Raw genomic sequence first — 15949 nt, 5'->3', positions numbered from 1 at the left:
CTGCCGTTTCTCCCAGGAGGCATGGTTTGCTGTACTCAGGAAGTGTTCCGTGTCCTTCAGCAGGATAAATTTGGCCTTCAGGCATCCTCTTCCAGGCCAAATCTCTCATGTTATTTTCTTTCTTCTTCTTCTAGACTTGTCGAGCTTCTGCAAAGTGCTGCCAAATCTGAGAAGAAGGACAAGAAATTGCCCAGTGTAGCGTTTGATTTGCTACAAGTTTCACTGAAGGAAGGTGCCTTTGAACTGTTCTGGAAAGAAGGGGTGGAGAACAGGCTACTGAAGGAGAAATCGGGACCCGTGAGGTTTGGTTTAACATAGCTTGTTTGTTGTTTTCCAATTCTCCTGTTTCTTGCCCTAGTCTTTCTGCTGTCCTGTGGTGGGAAGGTGCCTATGGTTTCTCATGACCCATGTGAGAACGCTTGCTTTTGATTATTTGGGTATTCACGAGAAACTTGAGAAGGTGCCTAAATTCTGGAGTTAGTCAGCGTGTCTTAGAATTATGATATATGACAGATTTGAGATTGAATTTAACTAGGTCAGTAAATAAAGGTAATGCACCGCTTCTCTGTCTTACCCTTATGTATGGCTTTACTGCTATGCCTCAGCCTGAGGGAATCTTCTTTGTTTCCACCCAGTTACATGTGCTACCGGTTGCTGGGCAGTGCTCTCCCCTTGTTGTCTCTGGATCAGCTACAGATGGTTCTCAAAGGGAAGGTGATGCAGCACTACGGAGAACATGTGATAACAACTCAGGTGTGTCTCCTGAAAGTACTTGTCCTTCTCAGGGCTACGAGGAGGAATGGTTTTAAGGTGGAAGAGGGGAGATTTTGATTATATATTAGGAAGAAATGTTTTCCTGTGAGGGTGAGGAGGCCCTGGCCCAGGCTGCCCAGAGAAGTGGTGGCTGCCCCATCCCTGGAGGTGTTCAAGGTTGGATGGGGCTTGGAGCCCCTGATCCAGTGGGAGGATCTTTTTGTTCAGACTGACTTCAAGGGTTTTGAGATTTCCACCACTGACCCACCTGCTTTCAGTGGTGTTGCTGAGAAAGCTCAGCAGATTGGCAGTGTCCTATGGTATCCTCTAGCAGTCCTTTTGATTTTTGCATGTCCAGAAGCTCCTTTTTGTCTGTCGTCGTGCTGGATGCTGCATGAACATTTGAAGGCAGAGACAAAAAGGGACAACCCATGCTTTTGTTTTAGTGCTTGTTTCAATAAACACATCCGAAGTTTAAGCACAAATTTTATTTGAGAATTGGATTTTGGAACTCCTCTTCCTCCTTCCTTCCTGGGAAGCGACCAAACAACACAGCCCTGCAATAAAGGAAGGAAGAATAAAAGGCGAATATTGATAAAAACAGGATTTGGATTGACTTTTTGTGGTAACATAATTCTAAACCTCCTCACATGGGCCCAAAAAATCATTGCCCTTTCTCAGGAGAAATAGGACTTTGCAGATTTCCTGTTCTGGTATCAAAGCAGCAATAGATATGTGGGTTTGCTCTGAAAATAAAGCACCATGTATGGTCCCTGTATGGACAAGCTTTCTCCAGGTTTTGTCCGCTGATGGAGTTGTTTTCCTGGTTTTTGCTTGTTGAATGGTGAATTAGGCTGTCTTCTTCCTGCTGCATTAAAAACATGGTGAATTTAATCCCTGTCTGTAACATACAAATCCACTGAAGGCAATGATTGACTGGATGGAAGAAGAGCCTCTAACATTGTTGATGGGGAGGAAATGGAAAAGATCTTAGTTTGAATTGGTGTTTTTGTGGGTTTGTTTTGTTTCATTTTGTTCCTTGACTTGAGTTGTTTGTTTTGGAAAGCAAATACTGTTATCTTGTACTTTCTTAAAGGATTCTGGTTGTTGGGGATAGAACTAGACAAAGCTCAATTCTAATATTTACTGACAGTTACCCTCCTAAATCCATTTTTTTTTTCAACAGAGGAGCAAATGCCCTTGATTTGCTTTTGTTGAGAGATGACAGATGAAGCCCCTGTTGTGAGTTATTGGCGTGCTTCCAGCAGTCTCTCTGGAGTTTTACTCCCAGCTTTCGTACTGATGCACAAGCATTGAGTTCTCCAACAGTGGAAATGAGAGCTTGCTCACTTGTGTTTTGTGTGAGATTTCTTGCAGGGATATTTATGTTATTGTGGGATGCATTTATAGTTGATTAGGAATTTATAGCCCCTTTATTTGAAAGAACAGTGTTCCCTAGACTTTGACTGCTGTTTCTGTCCCTGCCAGATCTCTGTATTAATTGTGACGTTATACCAAACAACTTGTTTTATTAATATACAGAAACTGCGTTGCATTTTTGGAGTGAAGCCACAGCTTCATTCAATACAGAGCTTGCCTCAAGGCTTCTCCCGTTATGCTTTTGTTTTTTTCTTGAACAAATGAGTGGGATTGAACACTGGGGGCTCTGAAAGAACGTCAGGAAATGGGATGTACAATGAGATGGGACGTGTCCTGGTGGTCTGCATGCTGCTAGACAACATTGCAAGGCCAGCAATGCTGTTGTGGATCAGTGGGAGAGCTGAGGACAGGACTTAACACAAACCAGCAACCCCTCAGGATGTGTTTATTAGGTTAAACATTTCAACTCCGCCTCCTTTCGGAATGCCTCAATGCTTCTGAGACACCAGGGAGAGGAGGTGGGATTTGTTCAGTCAGCAGGCTGCAGGGCTGCTAGATAGGACCAGAATTGATGTGTTGGAAGTTTCCAAATCGAGGGAAAGTCTAAAGCAGATGATGTGAGAAACATCCTGGGCTTTCACCCAGGGTGGATCCGCCTTGAAGCTTAGCTGCCTTGGCCAGCGTGTGGTCCAGCCTGCTGTTGGGGAAGGCACAAATTAAAGAGTTGAAGTTGGTAGATGGGAGGATTCTGTGGTTGCTTACAGTGATTGCTCCGATGTGAGAAGGACCATGAAGTGAAATTCATGACCTGCTGTATGCCTTATCACAAATGTTCGGGGATGTGACTTGGATCTACTTATCACAGTCAAGTGTGTGCAGTGATTTGTACTCGTAAAGACATTTGAACTCCATGCTAGGTTCCTAACCTGCTTGTCTGACCATGTTTTTCAGCTTCCAGACCGGTTTAAGTTTGCTCCAGAGATGGAAACGTATATAGATGAATTTCTGAAAAGCTGTGATGACACAGAGAGGCAGCTGGAGGTGGTGATCGGCTTCTCTACTCTCACCAATCAAGGCTATCCAGTATTTTCTGGCTCTTCCAGGGTAGTTGTACACCTGCAGCCAGTGGCATTACAAAAATATGTTGCCTGGCTCAAAGACATGTTTCTCAAGCCAGACTTTGACTGTTGTTTAGACTTCTCAAGTAACCGGCAAAAACAGAACCGAGAAAATATAAACACGTGAGTGTATGGATAATGCACCTTCCTCTTCTCTTTCTGGTTAGTGGTTAGAGTAGCTGACTGTGTGAAGTCTGGTTTGGACAGTCAATGTTTACTTGCTCTTATGAGTTTACAGTTGTCGCCTGTTCTGTTTCCTCTGTCTCAGAAGGTTTAGCCCTAGTATCTGACTCTCTTGCTGGGACAAAATTGAATCCTGGAAATAGGAGCAAACACGGTGTGAACCAGCCAGCCTGACCAAAGCAGACTGCATCACCCAAGAAATCTTTGCTCTTGTTTTTCTAGCCCTTACAACTCTCTTGGCAAAAATCTCCGGGGGCTTTCCTTTTCCCTTTAGACTCTCAGGTCTTTGTAGGAGTTATGCATCGCTTTTACCTGGCTATTATACTGCCCTGACTGCTCTCATCAACTTGGCCCACAGCAAAGTACCCACTTCCATGTCTCAAGAGTGGGCTGTAAATACTTATGTCCTTGATAGGCATATGGAGGGATTTCCAGCTAGGAAGACTTCCCAAGAGAAAAATTGTGTCCTCCTTGTCACTTTTTCTGGCTGAATACCTAGACCTTGGTGCTGTGGGTTCTGGGTTGCTTGTAGGGGCTTCTTCCAAAGAAGATACAAGCGGTTAAAACAGCACGACTCTGTGTTACTGTCAGTAGAGTGAGGTTATAGGTGCACTGCTGCAGTTCTTGAAGTGCTTTTTGGTAAAATGCGGTGCCTCAGTGGGGTAAATAGGCTGTCTTTTACATAGGAAATAGCAAACGTGGGAAGACTGTATCTTTTCTTATGTACCTGTTGCTTTTTCACTACATGACTTTGCCATCTTGCGTGTAAAGCCTCTAAATACTTGAAAGTCACCTCTTGCTGCAGTGGGTTGTGTGGGTTGTATTTATTTTGGGATAGTATTCAAACTACTGGTTGTGTCTACTTCCTTATTGAAAGGGCGCAATATAAGATAAATCGATTAAGAAAATGGATAATCCACCGCCTTGCTAACATCATTGAAAGTCAAGCAAAAAAAGATGAGAGCCTCGTGGTGGACATTTCCAGGTGAGAATGATTAAAAGGCTTAATGCCATATATGCTTGGAATAATTCTGTTTAGCTCTGTAGCAGTATTCAAGTTAGCTGTCCCCACAACAAACTCAGTAGCAGAAATATTCCATAATCGTAGAATCATAGAATGGTTTGGGTTGGAAGGCACCGTGAGGGTCATCCAGTCCAACCCTCCTGCAGTGAGCAGGAACTCTTTAACCAGATCAGATTGCTCAAAGCCCCATCCAGCCTGACCATGAATGTTTGCAGGGGTGAGGCATCTCCCACCTGTCTGGGCAACCTGTGCCAGGGTTTCACCACCCTCAGCATAAAAAATTTCTTCCTAATATCTAGTTTAAACCCCTCTTCTTTTAGTTTAAAACCACTACCCCTTTTTCTATCGATAACATAAATCATTATGGAGACTGGTTTCTGTTTGCAAAATACCTTCTGCAGAGCTGGACAAATTCTTGTTGTAAGTAGCTCGGGCACTTAAAATTGCCTTGGTGCCATTTGTTTTCAGTAGATTTTAGGTTCCTGCTTATGTAGACTGCTTGAAGATATTGCTTCTAATCTTTACATCAAAACTTAATAAGCATTTATCTGTCAGTTTAAAAATCTTGGAGACAAGGAGCAAAATCTGGCACTCTGAGTATTGTACTGTGTGGCCTCACCTCTGTACCTCGAGAAATGGATCTTACTACAAATAGTGACTTTTTTTTCAGTGCTTGGACATCCTTGAATAATAATGTGGTGAATATTACTGTTTGGTTTGCACACATGGGCTGGTTTTGCTTTATGACCAAGCTGACTCTTAATTTTGTCCTTGTTTCTCTCCATTCCAGGTTTTGCTTCTTCCATGCTTTTTTTGAGGCTAAGAAAAAGACTCCTCAGATACAAGAGGCAAATGTCCTTCCATCAGAGCCCCTAGATGAGCATGCTCATTCAGTGACAGAAAACTACTTCTTTGGGTAAGGATTTTACTTACATGCTTTCAGCTTGGAAATTTTTTTTCCCCGAGTGTGAGATCAGCCTGTGAGTGACAGGGTAAGAGGTTTGGGATTGTGAGCTACATTGGAGCATTTGTTTGACTCCAGGACCAAGGAATAGCTTTTTTATAAGGAGATCCTAGATGGTTTTCCCTATGATCCTTACATTTTGTCCAATAATAACATAGTTTTGTATGGCAAACCTGCTGAGTACACGTGTGATGATCAGGTAGGTGTAAACTTGAGCTCAGACTGCCTTTTCTCATAAGATTTCTGTTGCCTCTCTTGGAAGCTAGAAGCAAAAGGACTGAAGAGAGAGGTTGTGCAGGTTGCTCTTGGCTTTGTGCCTGCTCTGCAGTCTTCCTTGTGCTATGGGAGATAGAGTTGGTAGTGACAGATGCTTTTAGATGTTTGTCCAAGCTGGTGCTCCAGCCTTAGTGGAGGGAAAGCAGCGAGGATGTGGCAGGACGCAGACTGGAAAGCAACTGAGAATAGTAGTCGGTATGCTTGAGGACACTGAGCTGTACTTGAGAGCCCTGTGAATCTGGTTGAAACGAGCGACCAGAGCGCTGGGATGAGAGTGCTCTGCCAGTGGACGTTGCTTTGGAAAATGCGAGAAGGCCGTCTGGTTCCTCTGACAGTCACATCCTAGCTGTTTTTCTTGCAGGTTGCTTCAGAACTTAAACACCTTGCCTGTTTTGGGAGATACAGCAAAGGCTGCAGCCCTGAGGGAGAAGCACATCCATGGTGTGACTGCAGATGGGAAGCTCTGGATCTTTCTTCTTGTTCAATATGCCAACAAGCTGCTCTCCAGTGGGCACGTCAGACCTGTGAAGCCTTTTACCGAGGGACAGAGGGATGCCTGGGAGAGGTGAGATTGGGTTAATAAAAGAGAAACTGTCTTGTCTCCTCCTGGTTTTGTTCTGGCAGCTGTAAGAGAGCCATTTCACAGCAGTGGCAGCTCTGTTTCTTCCCTTTGAGCATCCTGCACCTGTAACTGGGTTTCAGAATGCCTCTCTCTCTCTCTCTCATCACCCTGTTCCTTCTGCGTGTTAACTATGTGTAGGTGACCGTGTCTTTTTCTATTTCTGCTCATAATCCCTCTCCCAAACACGACTGTAACCCTGCTAATAATCTTTTCTTCTTATAATGCTTGGACTGACTTCTCAGTGACTCTTTTCTGAGCTTGGTTTCCCAGGGGTCTGTGCTTTGGCTCTAGCATTAGGGATCTGTCCTGTGCCCAAGTGCAGAGGTTTTTATAGGCCATCCAAGGTGAGAAGCTATTGTTGGGTTAAGATTGTATATTATAGATGTCCAGGTTGAATAAATTAAATGTCAAGTACATAAAATTATGCTATAGATTTGGTCATGTTTTTAGTCTGATCGTAAGAGGGGATTTGTTGATGTGAAAGGCTCAGGAGGGTTTCTTTCCCCAGAACACTTCAGGCTGTGAAGAATCTGCAGAAGAAGGAAAATAAGTCAGACAGTGCCAAAGTAGTTGCTTTCCAGCAACTTCTGCTTTTAATGGCCATTCATCTTTTCAAGGTAAGACCTCTGAAGCATATTTGAGGGGTGTAAAATGGACTGATATCTGGGCTTGCTGGATGCTGAGCTGGGGAGTTTGTGTGTTCAGAGCTGCAATCTTTCACAGCCTCTGGCTTCTAGAAATGGGCAATTGTCAGCTAATAAACTGTGATTCGTACACTGACTGTAGACAACTTAGAGGGGTAAAGCTTGGCCCGAGCATTGGTTTTGCCCTTGATTTGCTTTTGAGTGGAATGACTTCTACTTAGATTCATATTTTCTTCTGCAAAGGCGTTGTAGTAGCTGATTTTAGTGTATGTGCCTATTAGAGAGGGTCTATTCCTTCTGTTGCTGTTGGTAGTGAGGAGCTCAGAGGGGGTGTTTACTGTTTGCTTGTGATCCAACAGAATCCGTCAGAAACAGTGGATGTTCTGAGTGACCTTCTGAACTGCACAGAGAGGGCATTCAGCAAAGAACCTGAGAATAAAAAGACTGGTGAGTCCTTTCTATGGAAAGAAATGGAGAGGGGTTGTTAATGGTCTATGTAAAGACAGAAGGTGGCAGTTCTGCATTCATGAAACCCTGACTGCATCAGTTCTGGCCTGATGCACCTAGCCCCAGGAGAATCCCTTCTCCTTCAGACCCTTTCCTTGTCTTTCTAAATCACTTGTCCTTTGCTCCAGCTCTCTATCCCCATCCTCAGTGATTTGTGTTCCTCTGTGCCTGTTAAAGGGTAGTTGGGCTTCAGAGCTGGCCGTTGTTCAGACGAGCAGTGTCCAAAGAAGTTCACTCTGAGCCGTTGTTCTACACTGGCCAAGGGCTTGCCTGAGGTGGTGGGATCTGTCTGCCAAGGCAAAGCTGTGGTCTCTCCTAACAGTTGGCAAGCCTGAAACTTGTGACCTTCAGATCTCAAGTTCTGGGCAGACTACGCATGTCCTGTGTGTAAATACAGCCTGTTTGCTGATTGTCCTTGGTTAGGCTCTGTGGAGCTAGGCTGTAACTCAACCAGGAGAGAACCGGGCTTGGTCTTTTGTCGTCCTCTCTATGGTCTTGTTGTTCTTAAATATCTATGTAAATTTGAGGGTAATTGTGAAAATAAAGGCTGTAGTTCTGTGGTGGCTTGGTTGTATGTAGATCAGGATCCCCAAACTTTCGGACAAAAGGACCAGTTTCAAATGTCAGCACTTTTCATGGGCTGCTGTGGCTTCTGATCCAGGTTGGACAGGACTTCGAGCAACCTAATCTGGTGGAACGTGTCCCTGCCTGTGGCAGAGGAGTTGGAACTGGATGATCTTTAAAGTCCTTTTCGATCTAAACCATTCAATGATTCCATGATATAATTGGAAACACTATCAAATGTGTATACTTTTGCTCACCAGCTGCTGATGGCTTTACTGTGGCCAAGTCAGGCTTGCAGGATTTGCAGAACTGCTAATCTAAGTAATGATTTAATGAACAGTAGGTTTTGTTACCTGGTAAGGCTTTGCAGTGGTCTGAAGACAATTTCAGGCATGTTTCTCCCTACGGTTAGTGGCCTTCCAGTACAGTTACCATGTTGAGCTTCACCTTTGATTATTTCTGGTCTCTGTTGCTGAATGAGTACTTCCAATAGTCACCTGGAAGGACTGTTTTATTCCTTGATTAATCGTTTGGAATCTTATTGCTGTGCCAATGCACTGATTTTGTGCTGTCCTGACACTGTAAATTTGTTCCTGTGCAGACGATGCAGAGCCAGGATGGGTTGAAGTGATGGTGGAAATCCTTCTCTCCCTCCTTGCCCAACCCAGCCTACTCCTACGTCGGATTTCCAAGAGTGTGTTTGTACGGATATGCCCTCATCTGACCAAGAGGGGCTTGCAGCTGATCCTGGATGTAAGTGAGGCTTGAGTAGGGCATTGTTCTGTTTGCCTGCCTTGTCCCTAACAGATACACAAGCAGGTCGCTATTTTGGGATTCAATAAAAGCCTCCTTGATTAAGAAAATGTCTGACGACGTATACTACTGAATTTTAAATGTAGCTTACAGTGAGTTGGGATTTGGGTTTGGGTTTTTTTGCTTGTTTGTTTAATGGGAACTTAACTTTAAGCTGTATTCTTTGGTAGTTTTAGGCTGAAGGTTCAGTTTATCTAGCTGGTAGATTTTCTATGTGAGTGTAAATGGTAACAACTTCTTTTTTCTAGAAAGGTTGAGCATAGAGGTACTAAAAATAGTGATACTGAAAATTGGTTGTACTACTGAGTAAGGTGGTGTCTTCTGATAGAGTAATGCATGGATTACAAAGATGAGCTGTTGGGTACTTCAAATAATGACCCCAATACTTCATTTGCAACAAAACAAAATGTGTGATGTTAGCAGCCTTTTCAGTTTTCTCCACTTTTTAGTTTCTTATAGAAAGAACTTAGCATATTAACAAACGATGATGTAAATCAAAAAGTCATGCCCTTATTTACTATTTCATTATTCAGCTGGCTTCTTGTGCCCAAATTCAAATCCCTGCCTGTTATGCGCACGAAACACACCAAAACTAACCACTGAAAACCCACAAATCCCTCTTTTTTTGCAGGTTCTTGATCCATACAAAGAGCAGAATGAAGAAAGTGCTGTTGTTGTGATGGAAGAATCGGGCAAAAAGATCAAATCCGCACAGGACACGGTAATTATGTGCCATTGCCAGTGACAAATACTCTTGAGACCTTCGCTGTTTAAAAATAATGTGTCTCTGATCTGTGGCAACAGACGCTTTTCTCTGTCTTGAGTTAAATGGCTGTTGCTCTGTTAAGATTTATTTTAAAAGTGAACACACAAATGGCTTGTTGAAAGTGCATGTTTTGGCCTTGAAGGAAAAAGCAGTTGTAGGTGTGGCTGTTTGAATAGATGCCATCCTGCCATTAACACAGACCTCTTTTGCAGCTGCAGACTGAATAGTTTGTGGTGTGCAGCCACCTGATTTCAAGATCTTGGGTTTTAAGAACTGCAGAGATTTGAGTCACAAAGTATTACAAGCGTTAGCGGAATGCAGAGGCAGATGGGGGTTGTTACTTCCGATGTTTCTTGGAAGCTTCTTTCTGATTCTCATTTAATGTGACAGAGACGTCTGTTATGTTCTGCTTTTAGTTCTTGGGAAGACCTGGTCTCTTTATCTGGGGTGTTTTTACTTGAATCTGGGGGCTGGAAGCAAGGCAGTGGGGTGAGGAGCGGCTGGAGTTTTTATTTCTGACCAGTGACACACCTGAGAATTGAGTAGGGCTGGGAGAACGGTGGGGTCAGGAGATGAACTTTTCTTCCTCAGGATGAAGAAGGGAGTGAGGGCTCTTCAGATGAAGACACTGAGGAGGAGAATGACAGTGGAGAAGAGGAAAAGAATGAAGAAGTCGATGATAATTTTCGCAGTCAGCTGATGAACGTGCTCCAGGCAGGGAATGCATTGGTATGTGTTCATTGCCTGCCTTGAAACAGACCCCAAGAGAGATGGGGTGGTGAAAGATTGTCTCATACCCACATCCTATCTGAGCCCACGCAGAGGTAACCCTGGCAGTCATCTTTGTATGGCTTTTGAAGCAGGAGGTCAGGATCTTCAAAGCAGGCTGTGGGAATAAGTCACTTATTCTTCTCTTTATTAAGTGTGTCTTGAGTGCTTTTGCTTGTCCAGTCTCACCTGATAGAGCTTGTATCCTGTCTGTAATAAACGAGATTGATGTCAACTAAAGCACTGAGGTGCTGTTATGTGGTGCGTGTATTGGCTGGGCTGTGTGGAGGTGTGTGATCTCTGTAGGCCACTCTGGAGACTTGGAGCAGTGTCGGAGTGTGGTTTAATGATTCCTGTAAAGGCTCCAGACACAGCAATATATAAACCTCTTTACTGAAGGAGCAAGAGCACAGAGGAGGTCAGTGTCAAAACCTCTGCCTCTTCCCTCTCCTGATTCTCTAGCTCTACGTGTTAGTGCTGTGCAGCATGGATTACCTAATAGGAAATATAACCTAGATTTCTCACGGGTCTGAGCATCTGCTTTCCCTCCCCGTGTTATTCTGAGTCTAAAGGGAGCTCCATCCCTACCCTGAGTCTGGTCTTAGCTGTGGCTCTCTCCCTACTGTCTTTTTGAGGTATGTGAAATAACATGTTGGTTTTGCATTCGAAAAACAAAAGGAAGGAGACGAGAGTGATGAAGAGCTGGATGATGAGGCTATGATGGCTCTTGACAAGAACATCTCAGCCCTTTTTGCGGAGAAGCAGAAACGGATCCAGGCAAAGAAGGATGAGAAAGGCAGGATGTGGAAAGAGAAGATCCTACGGAGGGATTTCAAGATTAAGGTGGGAGATAAATGTTGGGTGTGAAGACGCAGTAGTTGTAGCCTGCTGCGTGCCATGAGCTACTCATCACTAAACAGCTTGGACATAGATGCATGTCATGAGCTCCTGGAGGTTGGGACTGGATTGTTCTGGCTTTGTACAGTACGTGGCACAGGAAGATTGGGATTGGGGGCTTTACATGCCTACTTCAAAACAAAAACCACAACTGTGCTATCACTGAACCATAGTTTCCATTTGCCGATATGAAGTGCTTCAGTTTATTAGGTCCTTCCCGACATGTACCCTGAGGTTGATGCCCATCAGTGGATGTACCTTAGCGTGATGTGCATAAAATCCCTCTGACAATTTTGCAGTGGAAAGGTTTTTTTTTTTTGTTTGTTATGTTAACAGAATCAGGAGGATTATGGCTGTCACTGCTTTGTTATTTGTGACTGAAATACTGCCTTCAGGCCACCAAGTGTCAGCATGGGCTGTCCAGGATACTCGGCCATCCAGCTCTGCTCACCTTTAGAAAAGTCTGGTGCTGGATTAGCTGAGATATAGACTGAATGGTGTAGTGAGCCTTTGGCTTTACTGCATTTTCATTCTGATGCTGTGCTAGAAAAGGCTGATTTTATGCTAATGCCCTGTCTGGAAGTCAAGACGGGGGCTTGCAGGGATGAGAGCTATCAGTCAGTGGTGTGTGTTCTTATCTGCTTTAGTTCTCGTGTCAGTAACTTTATTTTTGCAGGTGCTGGATCTGATTGAAGCGTTCTTGGTTAAGCAATCGGAGAGCCCATTGGTGTTTGACATTATTGAGCCCCTGCTTCGAGTGATTGAACAATGCATGACCTCAGACTCAGACAAGCAGGAGGTTGACTTTCTCCAGAAAACAGCCAACATCTTCAGGTAAAGTGTCCTTAGTCCTCCAGGTAATCAGTGATGGGTTTTGATAGACACCAGTGGTGTTGATCGAATGTCAGAAGTTGGTCTTTCTGAGGTGGAAGAAAAATGCTATGCTTATGGGTGATGTAGAATTAGGTTACCCACACCACACATGCACTGAGGGTATAGTCATAACCTGCAGGAAAGAAGTTAAGATCTGTGTTTTCTAGTCTAAAGGATTTCACGTGTTTTTAAAACTTAAAGAACAAGCATTGGTATTGCAGGCGTGGTGCCATATCATGGAGTATCTGCACAGGTCTCTGACCTCTGAGTTGTACCACACATAACAGCTGCCTGGGCTCACAGAATTGCTGCTGTGGCTAGAGCAGAACTCCCAACAAGTCGTTATTAAGTCAGGCACGGTGCCATTCTCTCTGTTAACAGCCAGAAGTGAGGCGTGATACAAGCTGGACACAGACCTAGCGTGTGGTGTGTGATGCAAGGAGTGCTCTGTACACCACTGCCTGATGTCCTCAGCACTGCTCAGAAGCATTTTTAACTCTGCTCTCTATCCCGTGTTGAGAAGCAGCCTGCAGAAACAGGGTTTGAGGCAGACAATCCCCTTTGTGAGAGCTCTGGAGGAAACTTGACTGCCTAAATATGTGCTTTAAGAAGAGCAGCAGTAAGTTGCCTCATCCTTCTTGCCACAGCAATGACTGCCTTCTTTCCTGCCCCCAGCTAGCACCGTCTTTGTGTGTTATCCTGGGCCCAGCGGTAAGGGTTCATAGCTCTTTCTGCAGGTAATTGTTTGGGCTTTGTTTTTAATGCTCTTTCAGGAACTCACTGTGCCGAACTAAACAGTACTGCAAGAGAGTGGATGCTCTAAAAGATGATTTGCACAGTTTTGTGGAGAGGCTTGTGAAAAAAGCCTGCAAGCACACTCACTCTTCAGTGGCTCTCTATTATTTCAGGTAAGTATTAAAAAGGAGCACGTCTGCTCTGTGCTGGGACCGTGGCTGCCCCTAAGCAGGTATAATATTGCATGTTATTACAGTTCTGAGAAGTGGGAGACTCGATGAAGGCTGCTGCCAGCATGTGTCTTACATGAGGACTTGTCAGTCATCCTGGCCATCTGAAGCATTTTCAAACTGATGTTCTATTTTTTTGGTGATGTCCTTCTGTGAGCTGTGTGATACAGGAGTGATTTGGTACAGCTTTGCTGATAGTCACAGGAAGCACTTCCTTGAGGCTTCACTGGGGACTAATGGCTTGTGTGTCATTCAGCGTGGGAATGAGTATAATTTATAGTCTGCCTGAAATGATTGTTCTGCAAATACTCTGGTTTCCCATCTCTATGATAGCACAATGAGGACAATAATGATTATGAGTCCTGACTACATATCAGTATTCACTCCTTTGCCATCAAATATGGGTGAATTGGGATAAGCTGTATGTGTATCCTTTAGGAAACATGAGCCCAGTTAATAGAGCATGTCTCAAAAGCAGCAGACTGTCTGCATGCTCTCTTAGTCGATCTGCCCCAGTTCTCCAGGCGCTCAGCAGCCTGGGCTGAGAGCTGCACTGCAGTGCTGGCAGAGCTGTGCAGGCTCCGAAATCCTGGGTGAATGCAGAAATCCTCAAGTAGTGCTGGTCAAACCAGATAGGGAACAGCAGGAGCTTGAGGAATGCGGGCTGATAGCAGAGATTTCTGACTGCAGTGACGGATAATGAAAAGATGCAGCCTCCCTAGATCTGTTTGTCTTCAGGTCTGGCAAAAATGCGTTAGAGTGAGAGAAGGGCCCTCTCGAACTCTCCAGCCCTGTCTTAGTCCAGAACAAGCCGCCTGCACCACTTGGCCTCTGCCCCCAGGTGCCTTTGCAGGAGCTCCAAGACACTGTGGTAACTGCTGTGTTTTTTCCATTCCTTTTCTTTTTCAGTGCCTCACTATACCTGCTCAAGGTGTTGAAAGGAAGCATGTCCGATAAGTCATCAGCTCCTACCCCTCTGCCAGAGAAACAGAGCGATGCCGTCCCACAGGCTGCTCAGGTGAGACAGCAGACTGCTCTTGAGGGCAGTGCCAGTGAAGTTGCATTGCCCCATTTTGCCGAGCGGGCCTTGCTTATTCAGTCTCGCTGTTCCTGCTGCCTGCAGATACCTGTCTGCATGATTTGTGTTCTGTAAAGCTGTCACATTCCCCATCCCCTTCTGCCCCTTGCCCTCCTGCCTTTGCAGTGCCTGCTTGCCCGTAGCCACCAGAGATGGCTAATGTACAGTGGATTGAGGTTAATTGCCTCAGAAGCCTGATGTGTATCTGTGGTGCTCTCCTGGCCGATTTGCTGTTTGTTCATTAACCTCCTGGCAGTCACTGTTACATTCTTTTCCAGGAGGATGCTGAGGAGCAGGGAGGCACAGAACAGTGGTGAATGAGAGCAAATTCCTTTTTCAGTGAGGTTTGAGCTGAGTTATCTCAGGGTGAAGAGAGTGTGGAGCAACCCTGATTTCCATGGTAGTTGTTTACAGAGAGAGTTTTCATCTGGTTGCGCTGTGGTGCCTATTACTCAGGGAGCTGTACTATCTGGTTCCCTTTCACTTCTTGTCTCTGCTGAATTTCACAGGTCTTTGGATTTGGTGACTCTGTATATGGGGCATCCCAGTCCAGTCACCTCCACTAGGAAGCTAGAAAGTAGAGTTTCACCAGCTGGTTGAACCTCTGAAGGTTCATAGTTGCTTCTGAACCTCTCAAATTGTGTGCAGGAATTGGTGCCTTAATGCTGTAGTTGGTTTTGGGGGGAGGAAAATAAACGGGGCTACCTCATGACAAGGAAGGGCCTAGAAATTACAAACACTGAGATATTATTAGCAGCTGAAATGATAGCCAGTGTTTCTAAGGCTTAGTGAGAGACCAAGAGTGTTAATCCAAGCAGCTTTTGTTTTGTGTTGGGCCTCTGGAAAGAAAAACAGAGATTTGTGGGGAGTACAAACGACATACTTGGTGTTGAGGCTAGAGTGAGACAAGATTTGCAGCATACTTGTGCTTCCTTATACTTCCCAGGGAAGACCGTTATTCCTGCAGGAACAGAGCTGTGGTCTTGATCTGCCAAGGACACAGCCAGGAGCTGAAGCGAGTTGCTGGTTTGAGGGAGGTGACGCAGTTGGGTTTGTGTGATGCTGCTGGTGCTGATGTTGTGTTGAGGCCAGGAGGGTTTTGCAGTAGGGAAATGGAGACAAAGGTGTGGGATGTTCCTGTGGGCTTTGTGAGCATCCTCTGGAGCTTTTCAGTAAGCAGCAAAGCGGAACTAGAGCAAGGCCTATGCAGAGGCCACATTTGTGGAAAATCCTGTTACTGTAGAAGAAACTTTTTATGGTAAACATCTGCATGGGAAGAGGAATCTATTTTTTTCCCTGCAGATGTGGATGTAGAGACTTCACTGGGAAACTGAGGCCTTTCAAGATCCATCTCCTCTGTCCCACTCTAGTCCGTGTTTGGCTCCAGCAGCACCGTGACTCTGACCTGAGAACGGGACGCAACATTAGCACAGCTTTAACTTGTTATGGGGCCATGGAAAAATTCCTTGGATGTAGGTTTGTAAAAAGCCCATCCACTATTGTGAAGATCATAGCTTTGACCTCCTAGGCCTTAGTTTTTCTTTCTTTGCCAGGGAAGCACAGCTCTCTGGGATATGAGACGGGTCAGGAATATCAGGATGCGATGCTCCGCACTTGACTCTTCATTCATCACTGTGTTTGTTTAGATGTGTGGGATCTGTGCAGGTCTCGGCCAGTTGCTGGGTTTCTTCTTCCCCACCAGAGGGGGGTATTGGAGCATTTACACGGTTCTGGGACTGCTGGGTCTGAGCTGG

At 44.9% G+C, this 15949-nt stretch overlaps 1 protein-coding gene across 1 annotated transcript in view; it reads left to right on the top strand.

The window, feature by feature from the left end:
• The window catches only part of MYBBP1A (MYB binding protein 1a), a 59119-nt gene that overhangs the window by 3852 nt on the left and 39318 nt on the right, over nucleotides 1-15949 (top strand). Inside the window, exons 7-21 of the mRNA XM_054085195.1 lie at nucleotides 135-302; nucleotides 636-753; nucleotides 3085-3374; nucleotides 4312-4419; nucleotides 5249-5374; nucleotides 6060-6263; nucleotides 6829-6937; nucleotides 7324-7411; nucleotides 8637-8788; nucleotides 9480-9569; nucleotides 10206-10343; nucleotides 11061-11225; nucleotides 11956-12113; nucleotides 12926-13060; nucleotides 14027-14135. Of these exons, the coding sequence (XP_053941170.1) occupies nucleotides 135-302; nucleotides 636-753; nucleotides 3085-3374; nucleotides 4312-4419; nucleotides 5249-5374; nucleotides 6060-6263; nucleotides 6829-6937; nucleotides 7324-7411; nucleotides 8637-8788; nucleotides 9480-9569; nucleotides 10206-10343; nucleotides 11061-11225; nucleotides 11956-12113; nucleotides 12926-13060; nucleotides 14027-14135 (2158 nt within the window). The remainder of the gene's footprint in view (nucleotides 1-134; nucleotides 303-635; nucleotides 754-3084; nucleotides 3375-4311; nucleotides 4420-5248; nucleotides 5375-6059; nucleotides 6264-6828; nucleotides 6938-7323; nucleotides 7412-8636; nucleotides 8789-9479; nucleotides 9570-10205; nucleotides 10344-11060; nucleotides 11226-11955; nucleotides 12114-12925; nucleotides 13061-14026; nucleotides 14136-15949) is intronic.

This window comes from Cuculus canorus, chromosome 20 (genome assembly GCF_017976375.1).
Source record: "Cuculus canorus isolate bCucCan1 chromosome 20, bCucCan1.pri, whole genome shotgun sequence".
Taxonomy (NCBI): domain Eukaryota; kingdom Metazoa; phylum Chordata; class Aves; order Cuculiformes; family Cuculidae; genus Cuculus; species Cuculus canorus.
Note: the sequence above shows the minus strand (reverse complement) of the source record. Positions and strands in the feature narration are given on the sequence as shown.